Source organism: Scatophagus argus, chromosome 10, assembly GCF_020382885.2.
Source record: "Scatophagus argus isolate fScaArg1 chromosome 10, fScaArg1.pri, whole genome shotgun sequence".
Classification (NCBI taxonomy): Eukaryota; Metazoa; Chordata; class Actinopteri; family Scatophagidae; genus Scatophagus; species Scatophagus argus.
In genome coordinates, this window is record NC_058502.1 from 21,490,887 (window position 1) to 21,512,233 (window position 21,347).

Here is a 21,347-nt window from a genome sequence, read left to right on the forward strand (position 1 = left end):
GAGGTCTGGAACAATTAGGTCTATAAATTAAGTCTATAAGGTTCCATGAAATCTTTGCAGAAGAACTCCATTCAACATCATATAACTGAGCGCATTCAGAGCATGATACATCAGTTCTGTGATCAGTTTTTCTGTAACCTGAACCTTGAAACTGACCACAAGTGTGATCAGAGGCAAACGTGGCGGCGATGTCTCATTGTCATGGTAATGGAGTTAGGCTTTATTTTTTTATTAGACAGAAGTGAACACAAACACAGAAACTAGCAATGGATGTTCACACACAAGTAGACTGTCTTAGTTTTATGTGAAACAGCTTAGTGAACTATATCTCTAATCTTGTACAGTATACGTCACCAACACAGCTTGGCACATTTCACTTCGTTGTGTATCTTGTAAAGGCTACACAAGGTTTTTGCGATGTTAAACGTGACTAAGACGACTTATGGGTTTGTAGTGTTTCTGATTAAATATTTCCAGTGTTGTTAGACTCTATATTTCAACAGTTTGTTTATGTGTGAAATGTGTGTGAATTTTATTTATTTACTTATTTTTTAATTATTCAACCATACTTATTTTGGCACTTGTTTTTGCACTTAGCTTCTCTGTATCCTTATGGTCATCTGGTCCTTTGCAGACTGACGTGCTTTTCAGTGCTGGTCCAGACCTCGGGCCAGACTGTAAGAGGGCTGGCTGTAGATCACCCAGCTGTTTCTATGCCCTTAGCTTCAAATCATGTACACTTAAAGCGGAAACAGCATTAATATTTATATGAAGACTGAATCGTATTTTAGTTCTCTTATGTTCATCACTCACTGCTGAGAAAAATCTCTGGCTCTTTGGCCACTAAATGCTCCACTACATTCACCAGCTATCTGCAACTTTCCTGTCTCAAAGATTCTAACACAGTGGTCGCAGTACAAAGTGACGTTTGCTCGTCCATGTGAAGTAGGTGGGGACAAAGGCTTGGTGATATAGTGACTGTTTGCAGAGCTGGAGATGAACTGCTGTAGCTGGTGAGCTAACCGTTAGCTCAGTCATAATGTCTCCAGGAGGTTTTGCTTTACCCTTTAATCCACCATTGCACACCACCTTATCGAATGAAAAATTATTGAAAAGGGAGAATAAAGTTCTCCGAGCTAGCAAGTTTGCTAACAGCCACTTAACAAACTCAGTAGTTTAGCTCAGTCGCTAGGAGGACAATAAGTTTATACAAAATATGAATTTGTGTGGACTCCTGTCTGAAAACTGGCTGCAAACATTGCTCTTCAGTAGAGTGATTTTTTAATTCAACAGAGGATGTTAGATAAAAATGAATGGTACAACACAGCTAATCAGCTATGATAGCTTCCTCTGGTTTTGACTCTTTGCTTCTCCGTCCCATCGAAGGTCAGCTCTGTCAAGACAGCTTGCTATATTCAACATGGAACATTTGCTCAGATTAATCTGCCTCTTCAAGCAGATCCTCTGATCGCAGTGATTTTATTAGAATGAATTGATTTTGCTATAAAAATGTAAAACCTTTTAAATCCTGGTGCATCCAGAGGAACAGCATTCAGCAGCTTTATGTTTGCTACGATGATAAAAGGATCATTACCAAAGTTGGTCTGTGTTTATCTACTACTTGTTCTTCAACATCATAGTGATGTATTTCACATTATTCTGTTGTAGATCAAACTAAACAGCAAAGGACTCATCTTCTCTGTGGGACTCCTGCTGGCGTCTGTCTTTCTGACTGTGAGTGTACAACAGCATCTTATCACACATTCCATAAGTTTCTGCCTCTGACAGATTTTTGAGTTCTCTCCATGTGTTTTTTCTTTCTATGGCTACACTGATCTGTTTATCTGCTTGTCTCTCCACCCAACTGCCTCCCTGTCTATCTGTCTGTCCAGGTCTTGGGAGTTCACCTGAACAAGTGGACATTGGACAAACGTCTGGGTCTCACATGTCTTTTCCTTTACTCCGTCTTCCTGTGTTTTTCCTGTCTCATCGAGTACAACATCTTCACTTTTGTCAACCTGCCAACCTGCCGGGATGACTGAGACACACACACACCACACATTGATGTACATATTCACACACACACATAGACTCACACTAGAAGTGGTGTTTGCAAGGAATTCCAAGTGAGGTACTAAAGGGTTGGTGTTGTCTGACAATAAAATGAGAATCTGAAAGTATAATTCCAAATTTAAGGCGACAAAAGAAGCAAGAATTATTTGCAAATACCTTTTGAGACTGTCTGCTTCACACACTGTGAGAAGACATCCCACACTTCTGTTTATATTTGGTGGCCGTCTTTCTGCTCAGTGCAATGTGGAGCTGCTCTGGTGCTTACATCCAGAGTATAGGAATGATTTCAAGAGCAGAGATGGGAATGACTGATTTGTTAGAAGCCCTCACACAGGACAATACAGAGGAGAATAACAACGACAAAAAATAAAGAAACTCCGACTATGATTTGAAAGTCCCATATTTAGGTGTGAAGGTTGTAACTTTACTAGCTGCTATCCTTTCCTGAGAGGAAAGGTCTAGTCTAGTCTGGTCTAGATCTACTAGTTCAGAGTAATAATGATAAAAGCAATGATGTAAATGAGTGGAGGGTATAGTTTAGTGCTGTGGTGCAGATAATAACGGTTTGTTTAAATAGCGTTAGGAGAGAGTTGAAGTCTTCAGGTAAAGAACAGAATTTCAGATTTTCCATTTTATTGCAACTGTGTTTTCCAGTTATGTTGGTTCAGAACATTTTTCAGACATACAGCTACATTTTCAGATAAGAGCTACATCCCCCACCCCCCAACACACATGCACACACAGAACCAGGGCATTATCCAGTCACCATTTTTATAAATTTACTTCAATAGCATCACAGCTGTAGCTTGTGTGTTTTGTACTGGAGATGAAGTAGCTTTATGTTAGCTTTATGAAGAGCCCTTCTGTAAATAGCACACCTCTGTAAATACCCCCCAGATGTTATATTTATTATTTATTCATGTCATACGCACATTTCTCCTCTGGAGGTCACAAAACAGCTGGGCAGGTTTTATTTATGCACCCAGGGTTGCTGAAATCCACACCTAAGATCTTTTCTGATGACCACTCGTGTACAAACAAGCACAATTTCCTCTGAGGGATGATTTCATTAATGACTTGATTCAGTTATGCGACGTGTGTGGATGTTAAAAACAGAATTCAAACTTGCACTGAAGAGCTTAAACTTCACAGGGGGGCTGTAACTGTTCCTCCTCCTAATGCATGCTGATTATAAGGATGGCATCCTTGTAAAATGAAGCGGGTTTGCATGAAATTATTGTATCAAGGTTTTAAGAAGCAAATGTTTTGGGGGTGCTGTTTTCAAAACAGTGGTGGCATTACTTAAACAGCCAAGCTAGTTGGATGTAGTATTTCATCTGTGATGGATGGATGTCCTGCTTCACTCCCCCCTGTGGTCCCAAAGGGGAGCTGAGGTATTTAAGTGGTAGTATCTTAGGAGTAAAGATGCAATATAAAGCATCACGACTTTTATCTCAGCTGTAATACTTTAAGGTTGGGGAATCAACTTTATTTTTATCTTCAGAGTTCTTTGTATTTTATAATGCCTAATGTCTAGATTTGTCCATATATAGTAGGTTTGTGGTACATAAATATTCCTACTAGTTTTTAGAGCATGTGCAATGTGGATCGTGAACCCTGCAGGGGATTTTTTTTTATTTCTCTATGGAGGCAAGGCACGCCAGCGAAGTCACACTATTCCACAAAGACTTTCATCACTGCAGAAGTGAACACTCATCTGTCAGTTTTTCTTCCTGATAGGTGCCCCCCCCACCATTTTTTTCCCTTATTGAGTCGAGACTTGTTTCAGGTGATTTTTAATTTATTGACATAATATTAATATCAAACTTGGGAAATATTATATTTCAATTGTGAAAAATTAAATAATATTATTTTTTGCTTACATACATCATATATATATACACACATCATATATATTTATTTCTTTCTGAAACAAGAGGCAGAGTACTCTGTGCTATGACCGGGAAACAGGGTAAATGTGTTTTGAATCCTATGTAATGCAATAACTTTGAGCTTACAGATATGTAAATATGCCGCTTTAATGAACAAAGACAAATTTTTAATAGTTTAAAAAGATGTATTGAAATTGTAAATGCCGTCTTTCAACATGTGACGCTGCATTAGCTTGTCATTGTTTATAAAATTATTTATCACTGACTATACAAACAATTAAAACAGGACTGTTATTAACATACATTATCATGGCCTGTTCTGCTACACAGCACACTCGGATTACTAGTGAGCTGAATCGTTCAAATCATTATCAGATACTGTGCTCTCTGGTTATAGTGTCTGCCTGAAGGAAGACCTTGATATTTAGAATCTGAGGTAATAATTGTCTCTGTCATATCAGAGTAGAAATGTTACTCACCTCAATGATCAGTGCTTTTAGCTTTTAAATTTATTTTATAGGTTCCATCACTTCCAAATACAGCTACTTTAAATGGTTCTCTGAAAGAACTCTGTAATGTGATGCCAGTTCTACGGATCAAAGATTCTGAGTCAGTATATATGACTTATTTTGACTTCATAAGCAGATGTTCATTTCCAAAGGAATCTATGGAAGCCAGTTTCTACCAGAAAAAAAGTAAACATAAGTCAAAATTTTGTGAATGCAAGTCAGAATTTTTACATTTGAGTTAGAATTTTGAGATGCCAAGTCAAAGTTATGAGAAGGGTTTTGTTGTTTTGTTTTTATTTTTTTGTTTTGGGGTGTTTGGATTGTATCTTATCGATTAGCCTTACTGAGAGGTGTAAATTTGCACAATTTTTATGTGACTTTGATTAAATTATATTTAATTTTCAGAGTCATACTTTTGACTTGAATGTGTCATAATTTTGAGTTATTTTTGCAATCTAGAATTATCGTAAGTTATTTTAAATTTGTCAACTAACTTTTCTTTCTTTTCGTGGAAGAAATTGGCTTCCATAAATTTATTCAAAGAGCTGCTAATATTTTAATGGAAAACCTAACAGAGATCCATGAAACCCAAACAAATCTGTCTTCATAATTGGAAATTTTATTCATTACACTAATTTTGTGCTTGCCCATAGAAACAGGTTTAATTACAGTTTCTTTCTGTGAAGTTGTTAGGAAGTCATGGACCAATGAAATAAAGTGTGAATTATTTGTATCTCTCCCAAATCCCAAAATGCTGATGACTGTTGGTACACAATGTTTAGTTTTCAAAACATCAGCAGTGATGAAAATTAAGACGTGAATCTGGTATGTGTATTGTAACATTCCTGGTTTGGACCAGTATCTATCATGAGCCTTAAGCTCTCTATTGATTTTTTTGTAGGGTGACTAAGATACAGACACTTACTCTTATGCCATTCAGTATGCTGGCTTGAGAAGAAAAATCACTCTCATCTTTTAGTGGTTTGTATTATCAGTATCAGGGCATTTTTCCAGTTCATCATCTATATCAGAAAATATCTCTATCATGCACTTTACCATTTAACAACTGATTCTAACAACCGATTCTACAGATTATTTGATTCAGTATATTCTGTGCTGCTATTCACTGCATGAACACCTAAACAAAGGGTACCATGTCTTTAAAACTAACCAAACTACCACAAAGACGCTCACATTTTGAAAAAATGCGTCTTGTAGAGGAGATTTCTAAATAATTTGTGATATTCACATGGGTGATGCTGATGTACATACTGTATGTATATAGATAGGTGTAAATGTATTTATATATTTTTTGTCTCAATCTGTATATCTGTTGAATATATTTTCATAGATCCTAGGTCTCCCTTGTACTTCCCTTTGTTTTGATGTGTTGAGACCTCTTAAGCTATTGTCCTTTGTTTACTCGCATGGAGATAATTCAATATAATAAATTATTTATGGTAAATTTTAATGTCCTATGGGATGAGAGTCCATTGAAGTTTAAGATGGCACTGGATTTTGTTTGAACTGGATATCCTAGATGACTGCATGCTTGTTGGTAGTATAGGATATAAGAAATGGAGAGTGAGAGTGTTTGCAGATGATACGTTTCTCTACGCATCTATGCTTTACCTCTTCCTAAACATGAAACTTTTTAACAGAATGGTTTACTTTGTGTTTAGATGTTTCAAATGTAATTTAGGGATCATTTTGCTACCTGAGCATTAATAAAGTTGTCTTTGCTTAAGGTAACACAAGCTTTGTTGTAAAGTAATTTTTGTTGGACCTACAAAATCACACATGCCTGCCAAAACATAGCTACCAGGACTTATCACTAGATTTTATATTCATCATTTAACAGTAAATGAACACATGTATTCTTTTAGTTATATACATGGGGGCGGTGGTTGGAAAAGGAGTCAGATCATTTACTTATCCCCTCATTCAAAACTGCATTTTTCTCCTTGTTCCTACATTTGAATGTTGGGAGCTTCGCTGTGTAGAATAATGTATGTCCAGAGTCAGTGTACAAATACTGATAATGGACTTAACAGTAGGAGTAGACATTTTGTGTCTAGCAGTTTTGACTGTGAAATAAAAAAAATGCATGTTCATTTCTTACATAAAAGCTAAAGTAGTCATTTCTGTGTAAAAACCCAAGTACTGTGGAACTCAATGATTTTAAATTCCTGGCTACAGCGCTGGGTTGTGATAGATTCAAACTCGAAGAGGTGGCAGTTGACTGACGGGTTAAATAATGCCATTTAAAGATCAGCACCCACCAGCTGATTGGTGAATGAAAGGCTTTCAGTTTGGACAGCCTCAGAAATGGTGAGGTCAGGTAAACATATAGATAAAAACTGGGAAAATGTGACAGTAAGTCATCTTGATCTTTCCCCAAAACATCATTAACTGATAGTTTTACTTCATAACATCTTCAGGGACAACACTTTCCAGCCCTTACAGAAGTGCTCTGTGCAGCTCCTTCAGTGTCTGACTGCTTCAGCTGTGAAGGACCTGCTGCTGCTGGTCATTTGTCCCTACTGCTGTCAGACTGTTCAGCCATCACTGCTCTCAACTAAAACACTACTCAGCTGTTAGCTTACTGCTCTAATTTCACTGCATCATAAAACACACTTTGCACACTGCAACAATTCATTCCTGTTGTGCTATATGCAGACACAAGACATTATGCATGTCAAACTGTAGTTGTAATACTTATCTGCACTATATGTATGTGTTAATGTATGTATTTTTGCTGGTGGCACAACAGAACTTATTGTTTGCATGTGGGGAAATGTATCAAGTGCTTTATGTTGTCGCAGGTAGGTTTCACTTAATAGTCTGATCAGTAGCTGAGTCACACTGGGATCACAGTACTGTGGAACACTACTACCATGTGAAAAGAGATATGTGAGTGCCCCCTAGTGTTGAAGTACTGGTAAAACATGGCTCAACAGAACAGCTTTGATCAGAGACATGAAATCAGGGATGTAATTCCATTTTCAACATTTATTAAGTGCAAAAGAATATTTATGATATCATTCAATGACAAAGGATAAACAGGAAGATGTCTCCTGCACGCAAATGACATTTTGACACCATAAAGAATATTATAGACATGGAGAAGCCATCTGTGAAAAATCCCCGCACAGAGACACATAAATACTCACTTTGCTTTATCAAAGAAAGTTAGATTACCAATAACATGACAGTCAGTTCAATCTTTGAACATGTGGCCTCTAAAGATATAAATGATGAGCTATGTACAGGATACATACAGATGACACATGACATTAATGCTACTTCAGCTGCCTCCAAAAGCTCTCAGGTTTCTTGCAGCTACATCACTTCTCATTTCCCTCTCTACTGGCCTCAGGCATCTCATGACAGTGTAAAACAGGAATGAACGGAGTGTTAAAGTTCAATACTCTTGGTAAATAAAAGCATAATGATTTGATTTCCCAACTACTGATTGATTTGACTTTCCAACAACCTTAAAAATTCACAAGCGAATTTTCAAGTATTTTATTTTGACTGACAAACTAATACTAATGTAAACTGTTTCGCAGAATGTGCCCATCTCAGTAACGTCCCCTCTTCTGCCCACTTTACCCTCACATATCTTTTTCTTCCCAAACACCTATGAGCATGTTTCATGTGTGACCTCAGACCAGCTTTGAAGTCCACATTTTATTTTTAAAATTGACCACATCAGGATAAAAACCTTTAACATTTGTCAGTATTACAGAGACTTGTCTATCAATATAATATGGCAGCCAGCCCCAGTTGTTCCTCAGTCACTTGTTGTCAATCTGAATGGAAAAGATGCTCTTTAACAAGCACTATATATCAATACCTTTAATATCACCAGGATAATCAGTAAATACATAAATGAGTGTTACACTTTTTAAAACACTGGCAGATCTGCCTGTTTCTAACATTAAACACAAACTACACGGAAAAAATATATATATTTATAATCGACTTTAAAATGTTAATCCTTAGGATTATCATATTAAAATATGCTGGGATCTACCTGCAGATATAACAAAATAATACACTGTCATTGATTATCCTCCAATTTCAATTCTACACAGAAAAAAAGGCACTCATAATCCAACAAGTATACAAAGAAAAAGGCCAAATCTTGGCTCTTGTGTTTTTTTTTTCTTGATACCCCACAATTGGTATCATAGTTTTCTTATTTTTGTTTTAAACTGTGCTCCCCTCATTTCTGCTTCTGAAAAATCGAGAGGAATTTCATCAATATTTTATGGTTTATGGTAAGTACTCTTCCCAAACTGCCAGGCAGAGTTGGTCTGGGCTGAAGACTAAAACCAAATTTGAAAGGAGAGTGGAGTTGGTGAGTTTACCAGATCTCTGCAGCCTGGTCCTCATTTCTACCTTAGTGTCTTGAGGCTACACTAGCCACTAATGGCATAACAACCGCTGACAGAGCTGTTGGTGTTCCACCTGCAGTAGTTATGCAAGTGACGAGGAAGAAGACTGAATAGATAAGAAATTATGACATCTCTGGAATTAGATAACAACAGATCCATTTTATACCGAAATATGCAGCTCTAATATAAATAAAGATTATTTTTATAATGAACATAATGCTAGTTGTTCTGTCTTCACACGATGTCCAAGACTAGAGTGAACCCATTTAGGACTGGTGAGGATTGTTTTTTTAACTCTCTGGTTCTGCTGCATTACCTTTTATACTTTTTCTTTATACAGTGTACGACTCTTTTAATGCCTGCTGAATTGTTGTTGTTGGTGGTACATTGGACGCTAGGAACATTAGGAAATCTTTTACCTTGCTACAGCCTGCCTTTGATAGTTACATAATTGACATTTTATTGGTATCTGTCTTTTTTCATCTAATGAATGTTGTTGCAGTAAGGTGTATTGCCTCCCACTCGAGGCAATAAATGTTCCAGAAAATATTACATTGCTATGTGCACCAGTCGCCACTGGGTGTCGCCAAACCCATCAAAACATAATCTACAATGTGAAGGATGAACAGTTTCAAAACACAATACACTAACACAGTTTACCAGCAACTGTAACAAGCAAATCATAGTTAAACCTACACCTAAATAAACTATCTGCTGTATATAAAGTGATTGAACAACGATTAGTCTCACATATAGCTGAGGTGTGATTCCCCTCTACGTCCTCTAAAGATAACAGCAAGAACAGCTTACCCTGAATCAGCACCAGCATTAACTGTGAACACCTTTAGTGTTCATGAGGTCTTCATCATCTCCAACATCTCTACCTCATGAGTGTTTGGGTTCTGAGAGATGTGTGTAGCAAAGTGATGCTCTGATGCCAAATCCAGAGCCAAGGAAGTAAAAAAAGAAGAAAAAAGACTCTATCTCTCTCACTTCCTTCCCTGCTTTCTTCTTTTCCTCTTTCACCCGTGTCTGTCAGACAGAACTTTCCAGTGTTCACTGAGACAGATGTGTCATCCAAAAGGAGAAGTGTAATGACTGGCACGACACAACATTTAGCCCAGTTGCACCCTGTCAACATGCTTACCCATTAGGTCTCAAGGAACCACGTTCGTTAGAGATGATGGGTGATACTGTCACCCCTCGGAAACAAACATTCAGTCAACCCCTCGCTACAGTCATACTGATATGGAGTTTCCATTAAGATGGCTGGGCGGCAGGCTGAGGCTCAGGGTGGAACTGAGGCCTAAGCTCAGAGTGGCCTGGGGGGAGGGGGTTGACAGGTCCATGCTGAGGTCATTCAGGTTGACCTGGGGTTCAGTGGTCACAGTGAGGTCGTTGAGGTTGGGTGTAGGGTTGAGTGGATCCGATGATGATGCACCGCCGTTGGTCAGGCGACGGAAGACAAAGTGGAACGAAGGAGCCTGCGTGCGGCTGTGGAGCTCAGCCTTGATCTTCTGAGGGTGGGTGTCAGGTGCCAGCTGCTGGCTGCTGCCCTCCATCACCAGGAACAAGCCGTAATTCTCAGGGTCTGACACTTTGAACTTGTGGGCACACAGCTGACACACCTCCTCCACAGTGGTGTAAGGTCTCACTTGCAGGGTCTTGGCTGTACAGCCACTGTTCAGCTCCTGTAGCGCCACCCGTAGGTAGTTCTGAGGGACAGTCAGAAGAGTCAACACAATTAGACTGTCACACACTGAACACTGTTTCTTGGTGGTACTCCAAGTATTATGGTAAAGACGTTAGGTCTGAGGCCTGAGTAGCCCAAACTACTTTTTACATACTGGACAAACTAGGGCTAACCGATAACCCAGCTCAGTGAGTATCTGCTACCAATAATGACTTTTCACAAAGCAACCAAGGCCATGATGAAGACCTCACTGAGTAGCTGAAATTAATTCAATCAAGTTAATAAAAAAACTGGAAATAGTTTCATGACCAAAAAGATTGATCTGAAGCTCAATTGCGAGGCTGTTTTCTAAATAGTTTTCTGTTAAATAATAAATAGAATGACTTGAGCTTTAAGCCTCAACCATTTTGAGTATGGACACGGACACAAAAAATGCCATACACACTCATCCTCACCACTACAGCTGAAATGGTTTCATCATACAGAGAGAAAAACTGAGAGCCAATCCTCTTATTTGGAGAGAAAATCCACATGTTACTGATGAGCTATGAAAATATTACTGATATAAAAGAAGACTGCAGTGTGATCTCCAGTGTTTTTACCTGGAAGTCATCAATGGACGGGGCGGAGCGCTGGGTGGTGCGTCGGCGGTGCCACTGGCGGAGTGTGTTCCTGGTTTCAGAGCTCAGCACTCTGGCTGCCTGCTCCTCCTGGAAGTTTTTGATCAGGGACATGGCTCCATAGGCACTGGTCAGGTAGTAGCCACCTGAACACAAAGACACCAAGGCAGATCGTTGACAAAATGTACATGGAAGGTAGTCGTTCCAGAGGAATTTTGTAAGGTGTGTAAGGTGTTAACGATGGAGGCTCTCCAGTCTAAACATGCAGACCTTCTCCACTGAGGAGTGAGGGGTCCAGCAGCTCCATCATGTAAAGTATCTCATTGTCCAGCTGAGGCATGTCGCAGTGGGCCAACACATAGGTCAGCATGGGCAGGAAGTCATCTGCACCACATAGACGACCTGAGAGGCAGATGGAGCAGGTGACATCCCCCAGTTTTTATACATCTTAAATGGACTGAATATGTATTGAAGAAATTTGGTGCAATATTTACCTGAATTATCACTCATGATGGTATAAATGAGTTTGCAGACTCCCAGCAGTGTGGCCACCTTCTTCTCAGGTGAGTAAAGTTTAATCATGGTGTGGAACTTTTGCTTGATTTTCTCTATGGCCATGGGCTCAGGCGGCAGCGTGTCAACCACGCCCATTTCCTGCGGCGGCCGCGACCTGGCCAATGACAGGTTCTCCTTCAGCTCCTGCAGCGCCCCGCTGCGTTCCTGGAACTCCTGCAGGGCGGCACTTATCACCTGTTTGAGGGGCTTCAGGACGCACTTGTGCATGGACTTCTCCAGGACTCGGTCTAGGGAGATGAATATATGTATATATATATATATTATATAACACTACTATATATACACTATACAGCTATTTCACATGCACTCATTTACAGACAGTAGTTAAGTTTAACATTAACTTTTATTGAAGCCAAAGGCAATTCGAAGTAAACCTTTAATATTCTATTGTTTGATAACTCCAGGATGACTAAATACAACCCTTAGATAACAGTACAGAAGAAAGGTCCATAGATCACTCTGACTGGTAAACATCTATTTGTATTTCCACCTCTATGTTAAGCTCATTGGGAACCTTAGATTGTTGTGTCAGTATTCAGTATCCTGTCTGTTTACTGGTTGTCTATTTTCAGTCCACTTCAAGGTTAATATCACATTCCTTATCAGCTGTGGACAATGTCAGCCAAAAATAAACAAGTCAGGAGCTACAAGCTTCCTGAAGACTGTCAAGGTCACATCACTCCTACTCCTTCTGTATCACTTGCTCTTCATGTGACTACTGCAGACACGTGTTCATCCTGGTGCTACTGGGCTTTGGTGCAACCTTCAAGAGCACAGAAAAACAAAATCTCTTTGTTTTTTTATCCAGAATTTTAAAATTACCAACAGCTAGCATCACCTATTGAGTGCCACAAGCATCCACTGTATATGTTACCCCCACCAATGATGCCACACATTTGTAGCTCTCATTTAAACCACATGAACTGGACAGCAACAACAACAACAACAACAATAAGCATATTGCATTTCTGTTCATCCTATGTTAAGGACTGGGTGGCCGCTAAACAGCTACTGAACAGCAATAAAACAGGTTTTGCTCTTTGGTCTAGAGCACAGATTACAGAAGAGTCCTCTCTTTATTCATTTACTGCCAAAGAACCTTGGGATAACTTTGTATCCTTTAAGCAGCATACCAGAAATATCATCCAGGCTTGTTTTTTGGGTTTTTTTTGTTAAATTAAGAAACATCTCCAAGATAAGACACATGCTCAGCTTAAATGGCACAGATAACTGGCAATCGGCTAAATCAAGAAGGTCCTGTCATTTCACTCCAATTTTTTTTTGCCCAACAGATGCAAAGAAAATCTGGTTTACGACGTGCTACGGCCCAGCCGGGTCCAAAGATCAGCTGATCAGAACCTTTTGGCTGCAGTTTCAAGTGCCTCCTCAAAACTAACTTTAACAAGATTTTCTATTATCGCATCACTTACTTACTACTTTACTACATACTTCCTCTTTATATTACTGTTTTACGGAATGATATTTTAACTTCATTAAGTATTTTATAAACACTTCAATGTATTTTGGACTTTTATTTGTTTTAAATGCAATGTTATTTATTTATTTATGTATTCGCATTCTGTCTACCTTGTCTTATGTTTTATATCATGTCTTATATTTGCATCCTATTAATTTATATATTCGGCTTTTTCCTTTGCTTGAGTTTCACCTGTTTTATATCAGCTTATTTCTTTTACTTGGCACTTATTTTGCACTGTGTTGTTTCTGCTGTAGCAGGACAATCCAGAGTGCAAAGCAGGCTGTGAGTCCACACAACATCAGCTTTTACCAACTCAGCTCGTGCAGTCTGACTAACCATGATATCATAATACGCACAGGATGGCTGCAGAGACGGAGGCCAAACCACAGCACTGCTGAATAAGGACCATGTGAGAGTGCTGTGTGTGTGTGTGCATGCGCGCGTGTTGCTCATTCTCCTCCACAAAAGGGGGTGAAGTCAGCAGTTATTTTCCAGCTGAGCATATTTGCAGACACAGATTTTACTTTCCACCGCCCACAGCTGGAGGACGTCGAGCATCTGTCATTCACATTACTCGCTCGCTGTCATTATGAGCTGATGAATTCCGCCTCTCTGCAGGTATTAATGAAAACATTTCTCCACACCCACATTACCTCTACCTGCTGACACCTCTGCCGGTCCTGAACCCAACAGCACATTCTCACTTCCTCATTCTACACTGAGTGAGAGCTGCTGTCAAACAGGCCGTCTAGCATGTTGGACCGGCATCTGCACAAACAGTGTTGCTACAGTGTTTTGCTGTTTTTCCTGTCAGTTTTTACTGGAACAGATTACGAGTCAAAACTTGGCTAATTTCAGCATTCCACAATGACGATTTCAAGGTAACAACACTCTTCCCATAAGTTATGCCCACGATCACATCCTGAAAGTGTCAGTGAAACTGCTCGCGGCTCAAATGTGAAGTCATACTGAATAAATCATTTCCTCCTCTTTAACAGAGATTGGAAATGAAAATGAGACTGAAATGAGAACAGAAATGAGATATTTTGTCTTGTGATCCACCAACAAAACCTGCAACAGGTAAACAGAAAAGAAAAATGCTTCATGTCAGTGTCAGTACGGGTACAACAGGACAGCCACTTCCTTGCTGAGTTTTTCAACTCAAATATCGAAGGATTCAACGGGTCATTTGTCAGTTGTCACAGTGCGAGTTTCCCTGTGGTCGCAAGTTGTCCACACTACAGATAAGCAGCCATGAGCGAATTCTGACCTCCCTGGACCTCCGTGAAACTGTGAAATCTATTTTACAGCCTCACCTCTGAATAAACAGCTCAGTCACTGGGACAGACAGTAGAAAGCATGGCGGAGTCATTCCGCTCCCCTTAAGGTCAACTTATCAGTCAAGGACAGCCAAAACAGGCAATCAGACAAACATACACTCTCCCAACAACCTGACAAACATCCTCTCACCCAACATCCTCTCTGTCCTTTTCTAGCCTTTAACCGGACGCCTTGTTCCGGGGAATCATACAAGGGAATTTCAACATTGAACATGTAACCTTATCACGCCTCTTATTGTTCTCATTTTCTCCCTGTTTGCTATGACTGCTGTGGCATTTATGGCTGAGAATTATGACGCTTTAATCTTGCCATCTACCTTGCATACAGTCACATCAGCACATTAAACAAACCAAACCAGTATGGCAGTAAGACACGTAAACAACGATGTCGTGTCGCCTTGTATTAAAAATAGCCCGGTGTCATCAGGAGGGGAGGTGTGCCCATCTGTCCTGTCACTGTACCAAGGAGCTCTCTTGAAACACAGATAACTCGCCTCCTGCTTCAGTGAAATACATCTTAAAACTAGCCTCTGTCTGTCGGAGCTTCATGGCGAGTTGTCTCGGGCTCTCTGCTGGAGAAAAGCCTCACACTGTGGTATGAGCAGAACACAAGGAACCCTATTCTGCCCCCCACACCCCAACACCACTCCCCTCACCCCGCCTGAACATCCTGCACCCAAACACACACATGGCTGGGTTGTTGAGCGAGCGCTAGACAGGAACACCAACAACATCTTCCACATTTGAAGCTCTGTGTTGTGTATTCTATAAGCGAGTGACATTATTCTTTTCTTTGCACTCAACACGGATGCCCTGATGTTGTGTGTTACCATTCATTTCTGCACGTATGTTGTTTTCTTTGTTTCTGTGTCTCCTCTAACTTTGCTTCAATTTGTGAAAGTTGCGTTTTCCTAGTATTTTAGGTAGTCTTCCTGTGAGGTGACCATATTGTGAGATCATGATTGAGAATCACCCGTCCCTCATTTACATTAAATAGCACATGAAAGCAGGCAATAGTCGGACCCAAAATACTGGCACATTACTTTAAAGCAAGGAGAGTGGAGGGGAGAGAGAGACAAGATAGGAGAAAACACACAAACAGTGAAGGAAAAAAGATGTGAAAGAGGGTGACAGAAAAGGAGACAGAACGTGGAGGGGGCTTGCCTCCAATCCTCTGCCCTGATTGGAGAGTAGGGTTCAAAAAAACTGGAGCTGGAGTAAGACAGAGCTTGTCAGACTTGGCAAAATGTCACCCTAATGCATCTGGACCAGCAGGCCTTTGACTTTTTTGTTTTTTTTCCTTCTTCTTTGAACAGAAAACACTCTCTGAAACTGCCACAACAACACATTGCACAACTATTCCAACAACGAAAACCACAGCAGTTCCCAGTGTGTCATACTTCTGAAAAATAGGCCATTGAGAAAACAGGCGAGAGAAGTGCCAACCACGCCACACGACAGACAAACAGGAAAACTACAGCTACATCTGGATTCTGCTTCAGACACGACACTATTACGGGATGTCAGTTAAACCTCAAACATTTAATCTTTTATAACCTCTGTTATTATTATTATTATTATTACAATAAGGAAAAATGTTAAACACAGGTCTGTCCCTAATGGGTAGAAATGAATTTTGAGGCTCAGCTTTGATTCATTTTCCCCAAATCCCAAACAGTGTTGACATAAAAAGGCTTGATGGCTGCTGATCAAGTAGAACAGTTTTTCGCTCAGTTCATGACTTCATAATTCCAGCCCTCTGGTGATCTATTTGAACGGGGCCAGCAGAAACAGGTTGGTTCAAAAGCCGCCTTTCTCCTGAGACAAAAGCCTTCTTTGTGCTCTCTATTTACATGTTCTCCTGTCCATGGTCTTATGCAGCTACTGAATCCTGGCCTAAATGATTCACATTGCTCTTCCGGCAGGTGTGTTTGTGCTCTTAAGTATCTCTGTGCTTGTGTCTGGTCCCCTCTTTCATGTCCCTGTCAGGGTATTGTAAGACGTAAGGATGGATATAATAAAGGGCAATGAGATGGAAATGCAAATATTAGTACTGGATTACAGGACATTTGCACCCAGGACCGCTCCTGACTCTGTATGCTGACTGAACTGACAATATACAATCAGCTAAAACTAGCCTGATGGCCACGGCTTCAGCCGTGATGTATACAGACAGATAAAGACACATGGACACGTGCAGCTGCAAACATGTGAGAACATATTTTTCAATGCACTCACTTCTAAAATATTGAAGCGAAACTGCTGCGTCTGCACTGAACACACTTTCTATGACATAGCGCTTCTGCAAAAATTAAGATTTCTCCATAAGCAAAGCATTCATTGTCTTAAAAATAACCACTAAATTATTTGCAAACACAGATAAAAATTACTAAACCACCCTCCATGTTTAGTAAGGGGTCATAATGCTTAAAAGGCAGACATGTTGCAAGCAGTGCAAACATGTCTAACAGGTGACTAAACTTTTAGGAGCGTGACATGCATCCATAAATAATGCAATTTTAAGAGTAAAAGACTGTGAAATTCCCTCTCGTACTCACCGATCTGGTCTTCAGGAATGAGGCTCTCAATTGGAGGCTCCAGCTCGGAGCTCTGTCGCAGGTAGCTCTTCATCTGAGTGATAAACTGGCGGAGAGTCTGCAGCAGCTCCAGTCCAGAGGCGTAGCCCTGCCAAGCCTGGTTGCTTGCACCCTCACCCATGTAGCTGAGGTAGTCCTGCACTAGGCAGCCGAAATACGAGCGTCTATCCCTGGACAGCTCCATTACTCTGCGGATCGCTCTCTTCTCTGGCGTCAGCAGCGAGTTGAAAACGCCACTCACCTTGCGCAGGGGCCCTCGCAAGGCTTTCTGCAAGACCAAAGCACCGGCACTGGTGCGACGCTTTGTGCGGTGGCCTGGTGGCACCATGGTCACTTCCTGGTCTTGGTCCTGGTCGCTCTCCAGACTGACACCATAGTCGGGTTCCTCTTCATCCTCATCATCATCATCATCTTCGTCATCTTCCTCCATGCTGCCGTAAGGCATTTGGGATGATGGGAGGGAGAGGGGGAGGTGGGTGTTAAAGTCAGCCACAGTGGGGATGTTGGGGTCACTCAGAGGAGGAACGAAGAAGACTGAGGACTGAGAGAAATCCAGAGAGTCAGAAGAATCTGTGGAAATGCTCATGTCACTCAGCCGCTGCCTGACACCACATTCCTCGACGGCTTCTTCCTCTGCTCCTGTCACCTGCTTGCCATTTGTTATGAATGAAGGGTCTGGGGGAGTGTTGGAGTTCTGGGTGAGGGCTCTGGTATTGGGGCTCTGGGACTGTTTGGCTCTCATAAGGGCCTCCTCAATAGTATGTTCTTGCAGTGCCAAGTGGCACTGCTCATCCTCCTGGCTGAATGATGGTGAGGCCTTGGCCCTACGTGGGGAGGAGGAGAGAGATGATAAAGAGATAGGCCGGGGGGGGCGGGGGCAGGATATGGGGGAGCTGATGCTGAATATCTTGGGAGGGGAGGATGACGGGCTTATGCTCAGCGAGGAACCCAAACGAGAAAGAAGGCTGCTGCCCCTCTCCCTCTCGTCCACATTTTTGATCCAAGGGATCTTCTCTGGCATACTGCACTGTCGGAGAAAAGGGGCTGAGCGTCGTGGTGCAAAACAAGGTGGGGGTGGACGAGGAGGTGGTGACCGTGACACACTGTGTACAGCACTCACCTTCTGACTGCTGCTACTTCCACTGTTATTGTCCTGCAGCTCTGTGTTTCTGCCAAGGCTTGGCAGTTTACTTTGATCTGACTGGCTGTCACTAAGATCTGCGCTGAAGACCTGAGGACTATCTCTACGAGAGTGTTGACTGTCCTTGTTGGTTTCTAGGCTGTTGTCAGGGAGTTCCTCCCTCACAACTTGCTTTGCTGTGCCCGAGGGATTTGAAGGGGCACCACTGTCACCGTCTGGTTGATGAACCTTTATGAAGAGGGGGTTGATGAAGCAAAGAGCTCCATTGGACTGGCAACACTTAAGCTCAGATGGGGTGCGAGTTCGAAGCCAAGAGCACCCTGGGGTGGTTGCCAAGGAGACTGGTCTCTGAGCAGGGGGAGGTGGTCTGTCAGGAGCAGCTGTTCCTGATAAGGAGACTGAGGCCTTCCTCCTGTGGCACAATTCAGTGTCCCAGAAACCTGTGTGAGACAGTGAGAGAAATATTCAACCTACATCAAGTGTGCACAGTGTGATAAATGTAGCTTGGCCAAATCTGGACCACAGATTTAATAACTGCCTTTTCACCAGCTCTCAGACATAATTAAAAGTCTACTCCAATGAACACATTACACAGTCGAATGTTTTTATGAAGGACGAAGATGGATGCAGCAGAACAGAGATCACTTTTGTCCAAACCTAGCACCTACAATAGCTCAGTCAGAGAATCAGGTATGCTAATCACAGCTAATGTTTCCTGGGGCCTCTAGCCTCAAGCAGACAGGAGGGAGCACAGTGATCAGCGGTCAGCACACCTTTTCTAACTGCACACTCTCAACTCTTCATTCCGAAATGACACTGACTCAAGTGACATCATTTGAGGTAATTTGTCCGACTGTGTGAATCTCCCCCTTGTGGCCACAAAAGGCTTCATTCACATATACAGTAGTACTCTCAAACACCTGGAAACAGGCTTTGGTGAATAAAATAGATGGAGTGCCCCTTTAATAAACACACATTTCAGCTATTTTCAATAGCTCATGGAACACTTTTGAAAGCTTTAATTTTCCTTCCTATTGAGGGCCAACAATCTGTCATAATCACCATAAACTGCACCAAATAGCTCATTCAGTTTGTTACATGTTACTTTGGTTTGGTAAGTGATGTGAAATAAATAATTATAATGTCATTAGTCTAACGCAATTTAATTACAGCATGTCAGGGCACATGAAAACATAAACAGAACCAACTGGAATGCTTTGACAATCTACCAAAATTGCTCAAAATTACTTAAACAATCATATATACTCAAGCTGAACTGTTTTATACTATATATAGTTAAAAGCACCAAAATAAAGTATTGAAAAATGATTAACTTAATCAACTGCCAACCTAAATTTGCACACTCATCCACTCCCGATGGCTCAGTACACATCCTGCAATTACAGCCAGCCGCATAAAAAAACCTCTAAATGCTACTTGGTGCAAATTCACTGCTGTGCTTGCAACCCAGCAAATGAGAAAGCTACAACTCCAAGCTACTGTAAAGCAACACTTTGTTGAACCTTTGTTGAGTCCAAGCCGTACCAGACAGAGCAAAACAACACTGAAACACACCAGTGGGAACAATACCACATGAGTAATACTACACCCATACACAGAGCGGCTCATTCATGGAACTACAGGACAGAAAAGAGAGGACAACAATACTCACTGTGATCCAGAAGCTCAAACACAAGCTCAGTCTAACTTCTCTGTTCACTTTTGATGTGGTGAAAAACACACTCCTGTGTCCTCACAAGCTGAAACTCGACTGGCTTCTCTGGCTCCCTCACACTCAATCTGTGTGATGACTCACTCGTGTTAGTGTGTGTGGGCGGGCTGTTAGCACAGTATTCCCGCCTCCTTCCCTTTCAGCTCAAGTTGCATGGTTGGTTTTTGTTGTTCTCTCTCTCTCTCTGTCACACACAGACAGAAGGTTTCTGATTCTACTCTATTCTTATTTACACTCTCTTCTATTAACATCTTCTCATTTTTTTCCTCTGTTATATGCTCTGATTGTACTAATAATTACAGTTCTAATAATTCTAATGATTGTTAAAGACATTTCACAATATGTATTTGTTGACGCTTCTAATTCGGTGGAATTATTTTGATTACTCACTTACACATGCATGCACACACTCAATATGATACACCCAACACCGAGAAAATGTGGTTTTGCGTGACTGATGTAAGAACCGGGAAAGTCTAGGGTAAGTCTGGGGCAACTTGTAGAGAGAAGATATGACAGCAACAAGCTGATGTGGGCAGTAGGCTTGGATTTTCCTGACAAGCTGAGTGCCATCCAACCCTTGAGCTGAGCAATAAAATTTATCAAGCGTTGGCTGCCAGTTTTATTGTGCAGATTAGCAAACCAGACTATAAAAGTCACCAGCTTTAATGTTCTTAACACAGTTCATTATGTAATATCCCAGCTTGGGATCAATAAAGCATATCTACCTATCTGTGTGGTTATAAAAAAGTAGTACGTCGAGTATGGAGTATCATTGGTACATTATATATATATAGTGGTACATTGCAGATGTAGCTTTAGAAAAGAAATTCTTAACTACTGAAAACGTATAAGCAGATCGATCTCAAACCGTGGTAGTGATCGAGATCACAGGATAAATACAATTTGCCTTTTGCACTGTTCAGTCAAATTTCAGCAACCAGTGAACAAAGAAGTGTACGGGGATGCAGCGCAGAGGTGATTTACAGCAGCTCTGGCCATGACTTTAACTCCCAGGACAAGAAGAGACAGCAGGCAGGGGGAAAGGAAAGAGGTGACGCAGCAGAGTAGTGCATGTGCAGAGGTGGAATATTTTCACTTCTTACTCAGTAAATTGAGAATTTATTTCTACCAAACCAGAGGTGACTGTGGAAAGACAAAACAAGACAGCTTTAGTGAGTTTTATTTTATTTATTTACTGTTTTTTTCGATTTACGTCTTGTTTTCTCACAAGGTGATTAAGCTTGTCTTACTATAACAATCACCTCTAGAGGTTAAAAATTGTAATACA

General features: G+C 41.0%; 2 protein-coding genes across 5 annotated transcripts in view; one reads left to right on the forward strand and one right to left on the reverse strand.

The window, feature by feature from the left end:
* Positions 1-6,246, forward strand: part of slc24a3 (solute carrier family 24 member 3) — a 79,158-nt gene extending 72,912 nt beyond the window's left edge. Inside the window, exons 16-17 of one of the 2 annotated variants that reach the window (XM_046401013.1) lie at positions 1,669-1,734; positions 1,893-6,245. In XM_046401013.1, the coding sequence (XP_046256969.1) occupies positions 1,669-1,734; positions 1,893-2,042 (216 nt within the window). In that variant the 3' untranslated portion in view covers positions 2,043-6,245. Of the gene's footprint in view, positions 1-1,668; positions 1,735-1,892 lie in introns of both variants that reach the window. The other variant, XM_046401014.1, reaches the window with a different exon arrangement.
* Positions 6,247-7,471: 1,225 nt separating this feature from the next.
* Positions 7,472-21,347, reverse strand: part of LOC124065559 (ras and Rab interactor 2-like) — a 41,371-nt gene continuing 27,495 nt past the window's right edge. For all 3 annotated transcript variants that reach the window (XM_046401011.1, XM_046401012.1, XM_046401010.1), the window contains 5 exons: positions 17,145-18,764; positions 11,685-11,993; positions 11,461-11,592; positions 11,173-11,336; positions 7,472-10,592 (listed from right to left, as the gene is read on the reverse strand). In XM_046401011.1, coding sequence (XP_046256967.1) covers positions 10,116-10,592; positions 11,173-11,336; positions 11,461-11,592; positions 11,685-11,993; positions 17,145-18,764 — 2,702 coding nt within the window. In that variant the 3' untranslated portion in view covers positions 7,472-10,115. The remainder of the gene's footprint in view (positions 10,593-11,172; positions 11,337-11,460; positions 11,593-11,684; positions 11,994-17,144; positions 18,765-21,347) is intronic.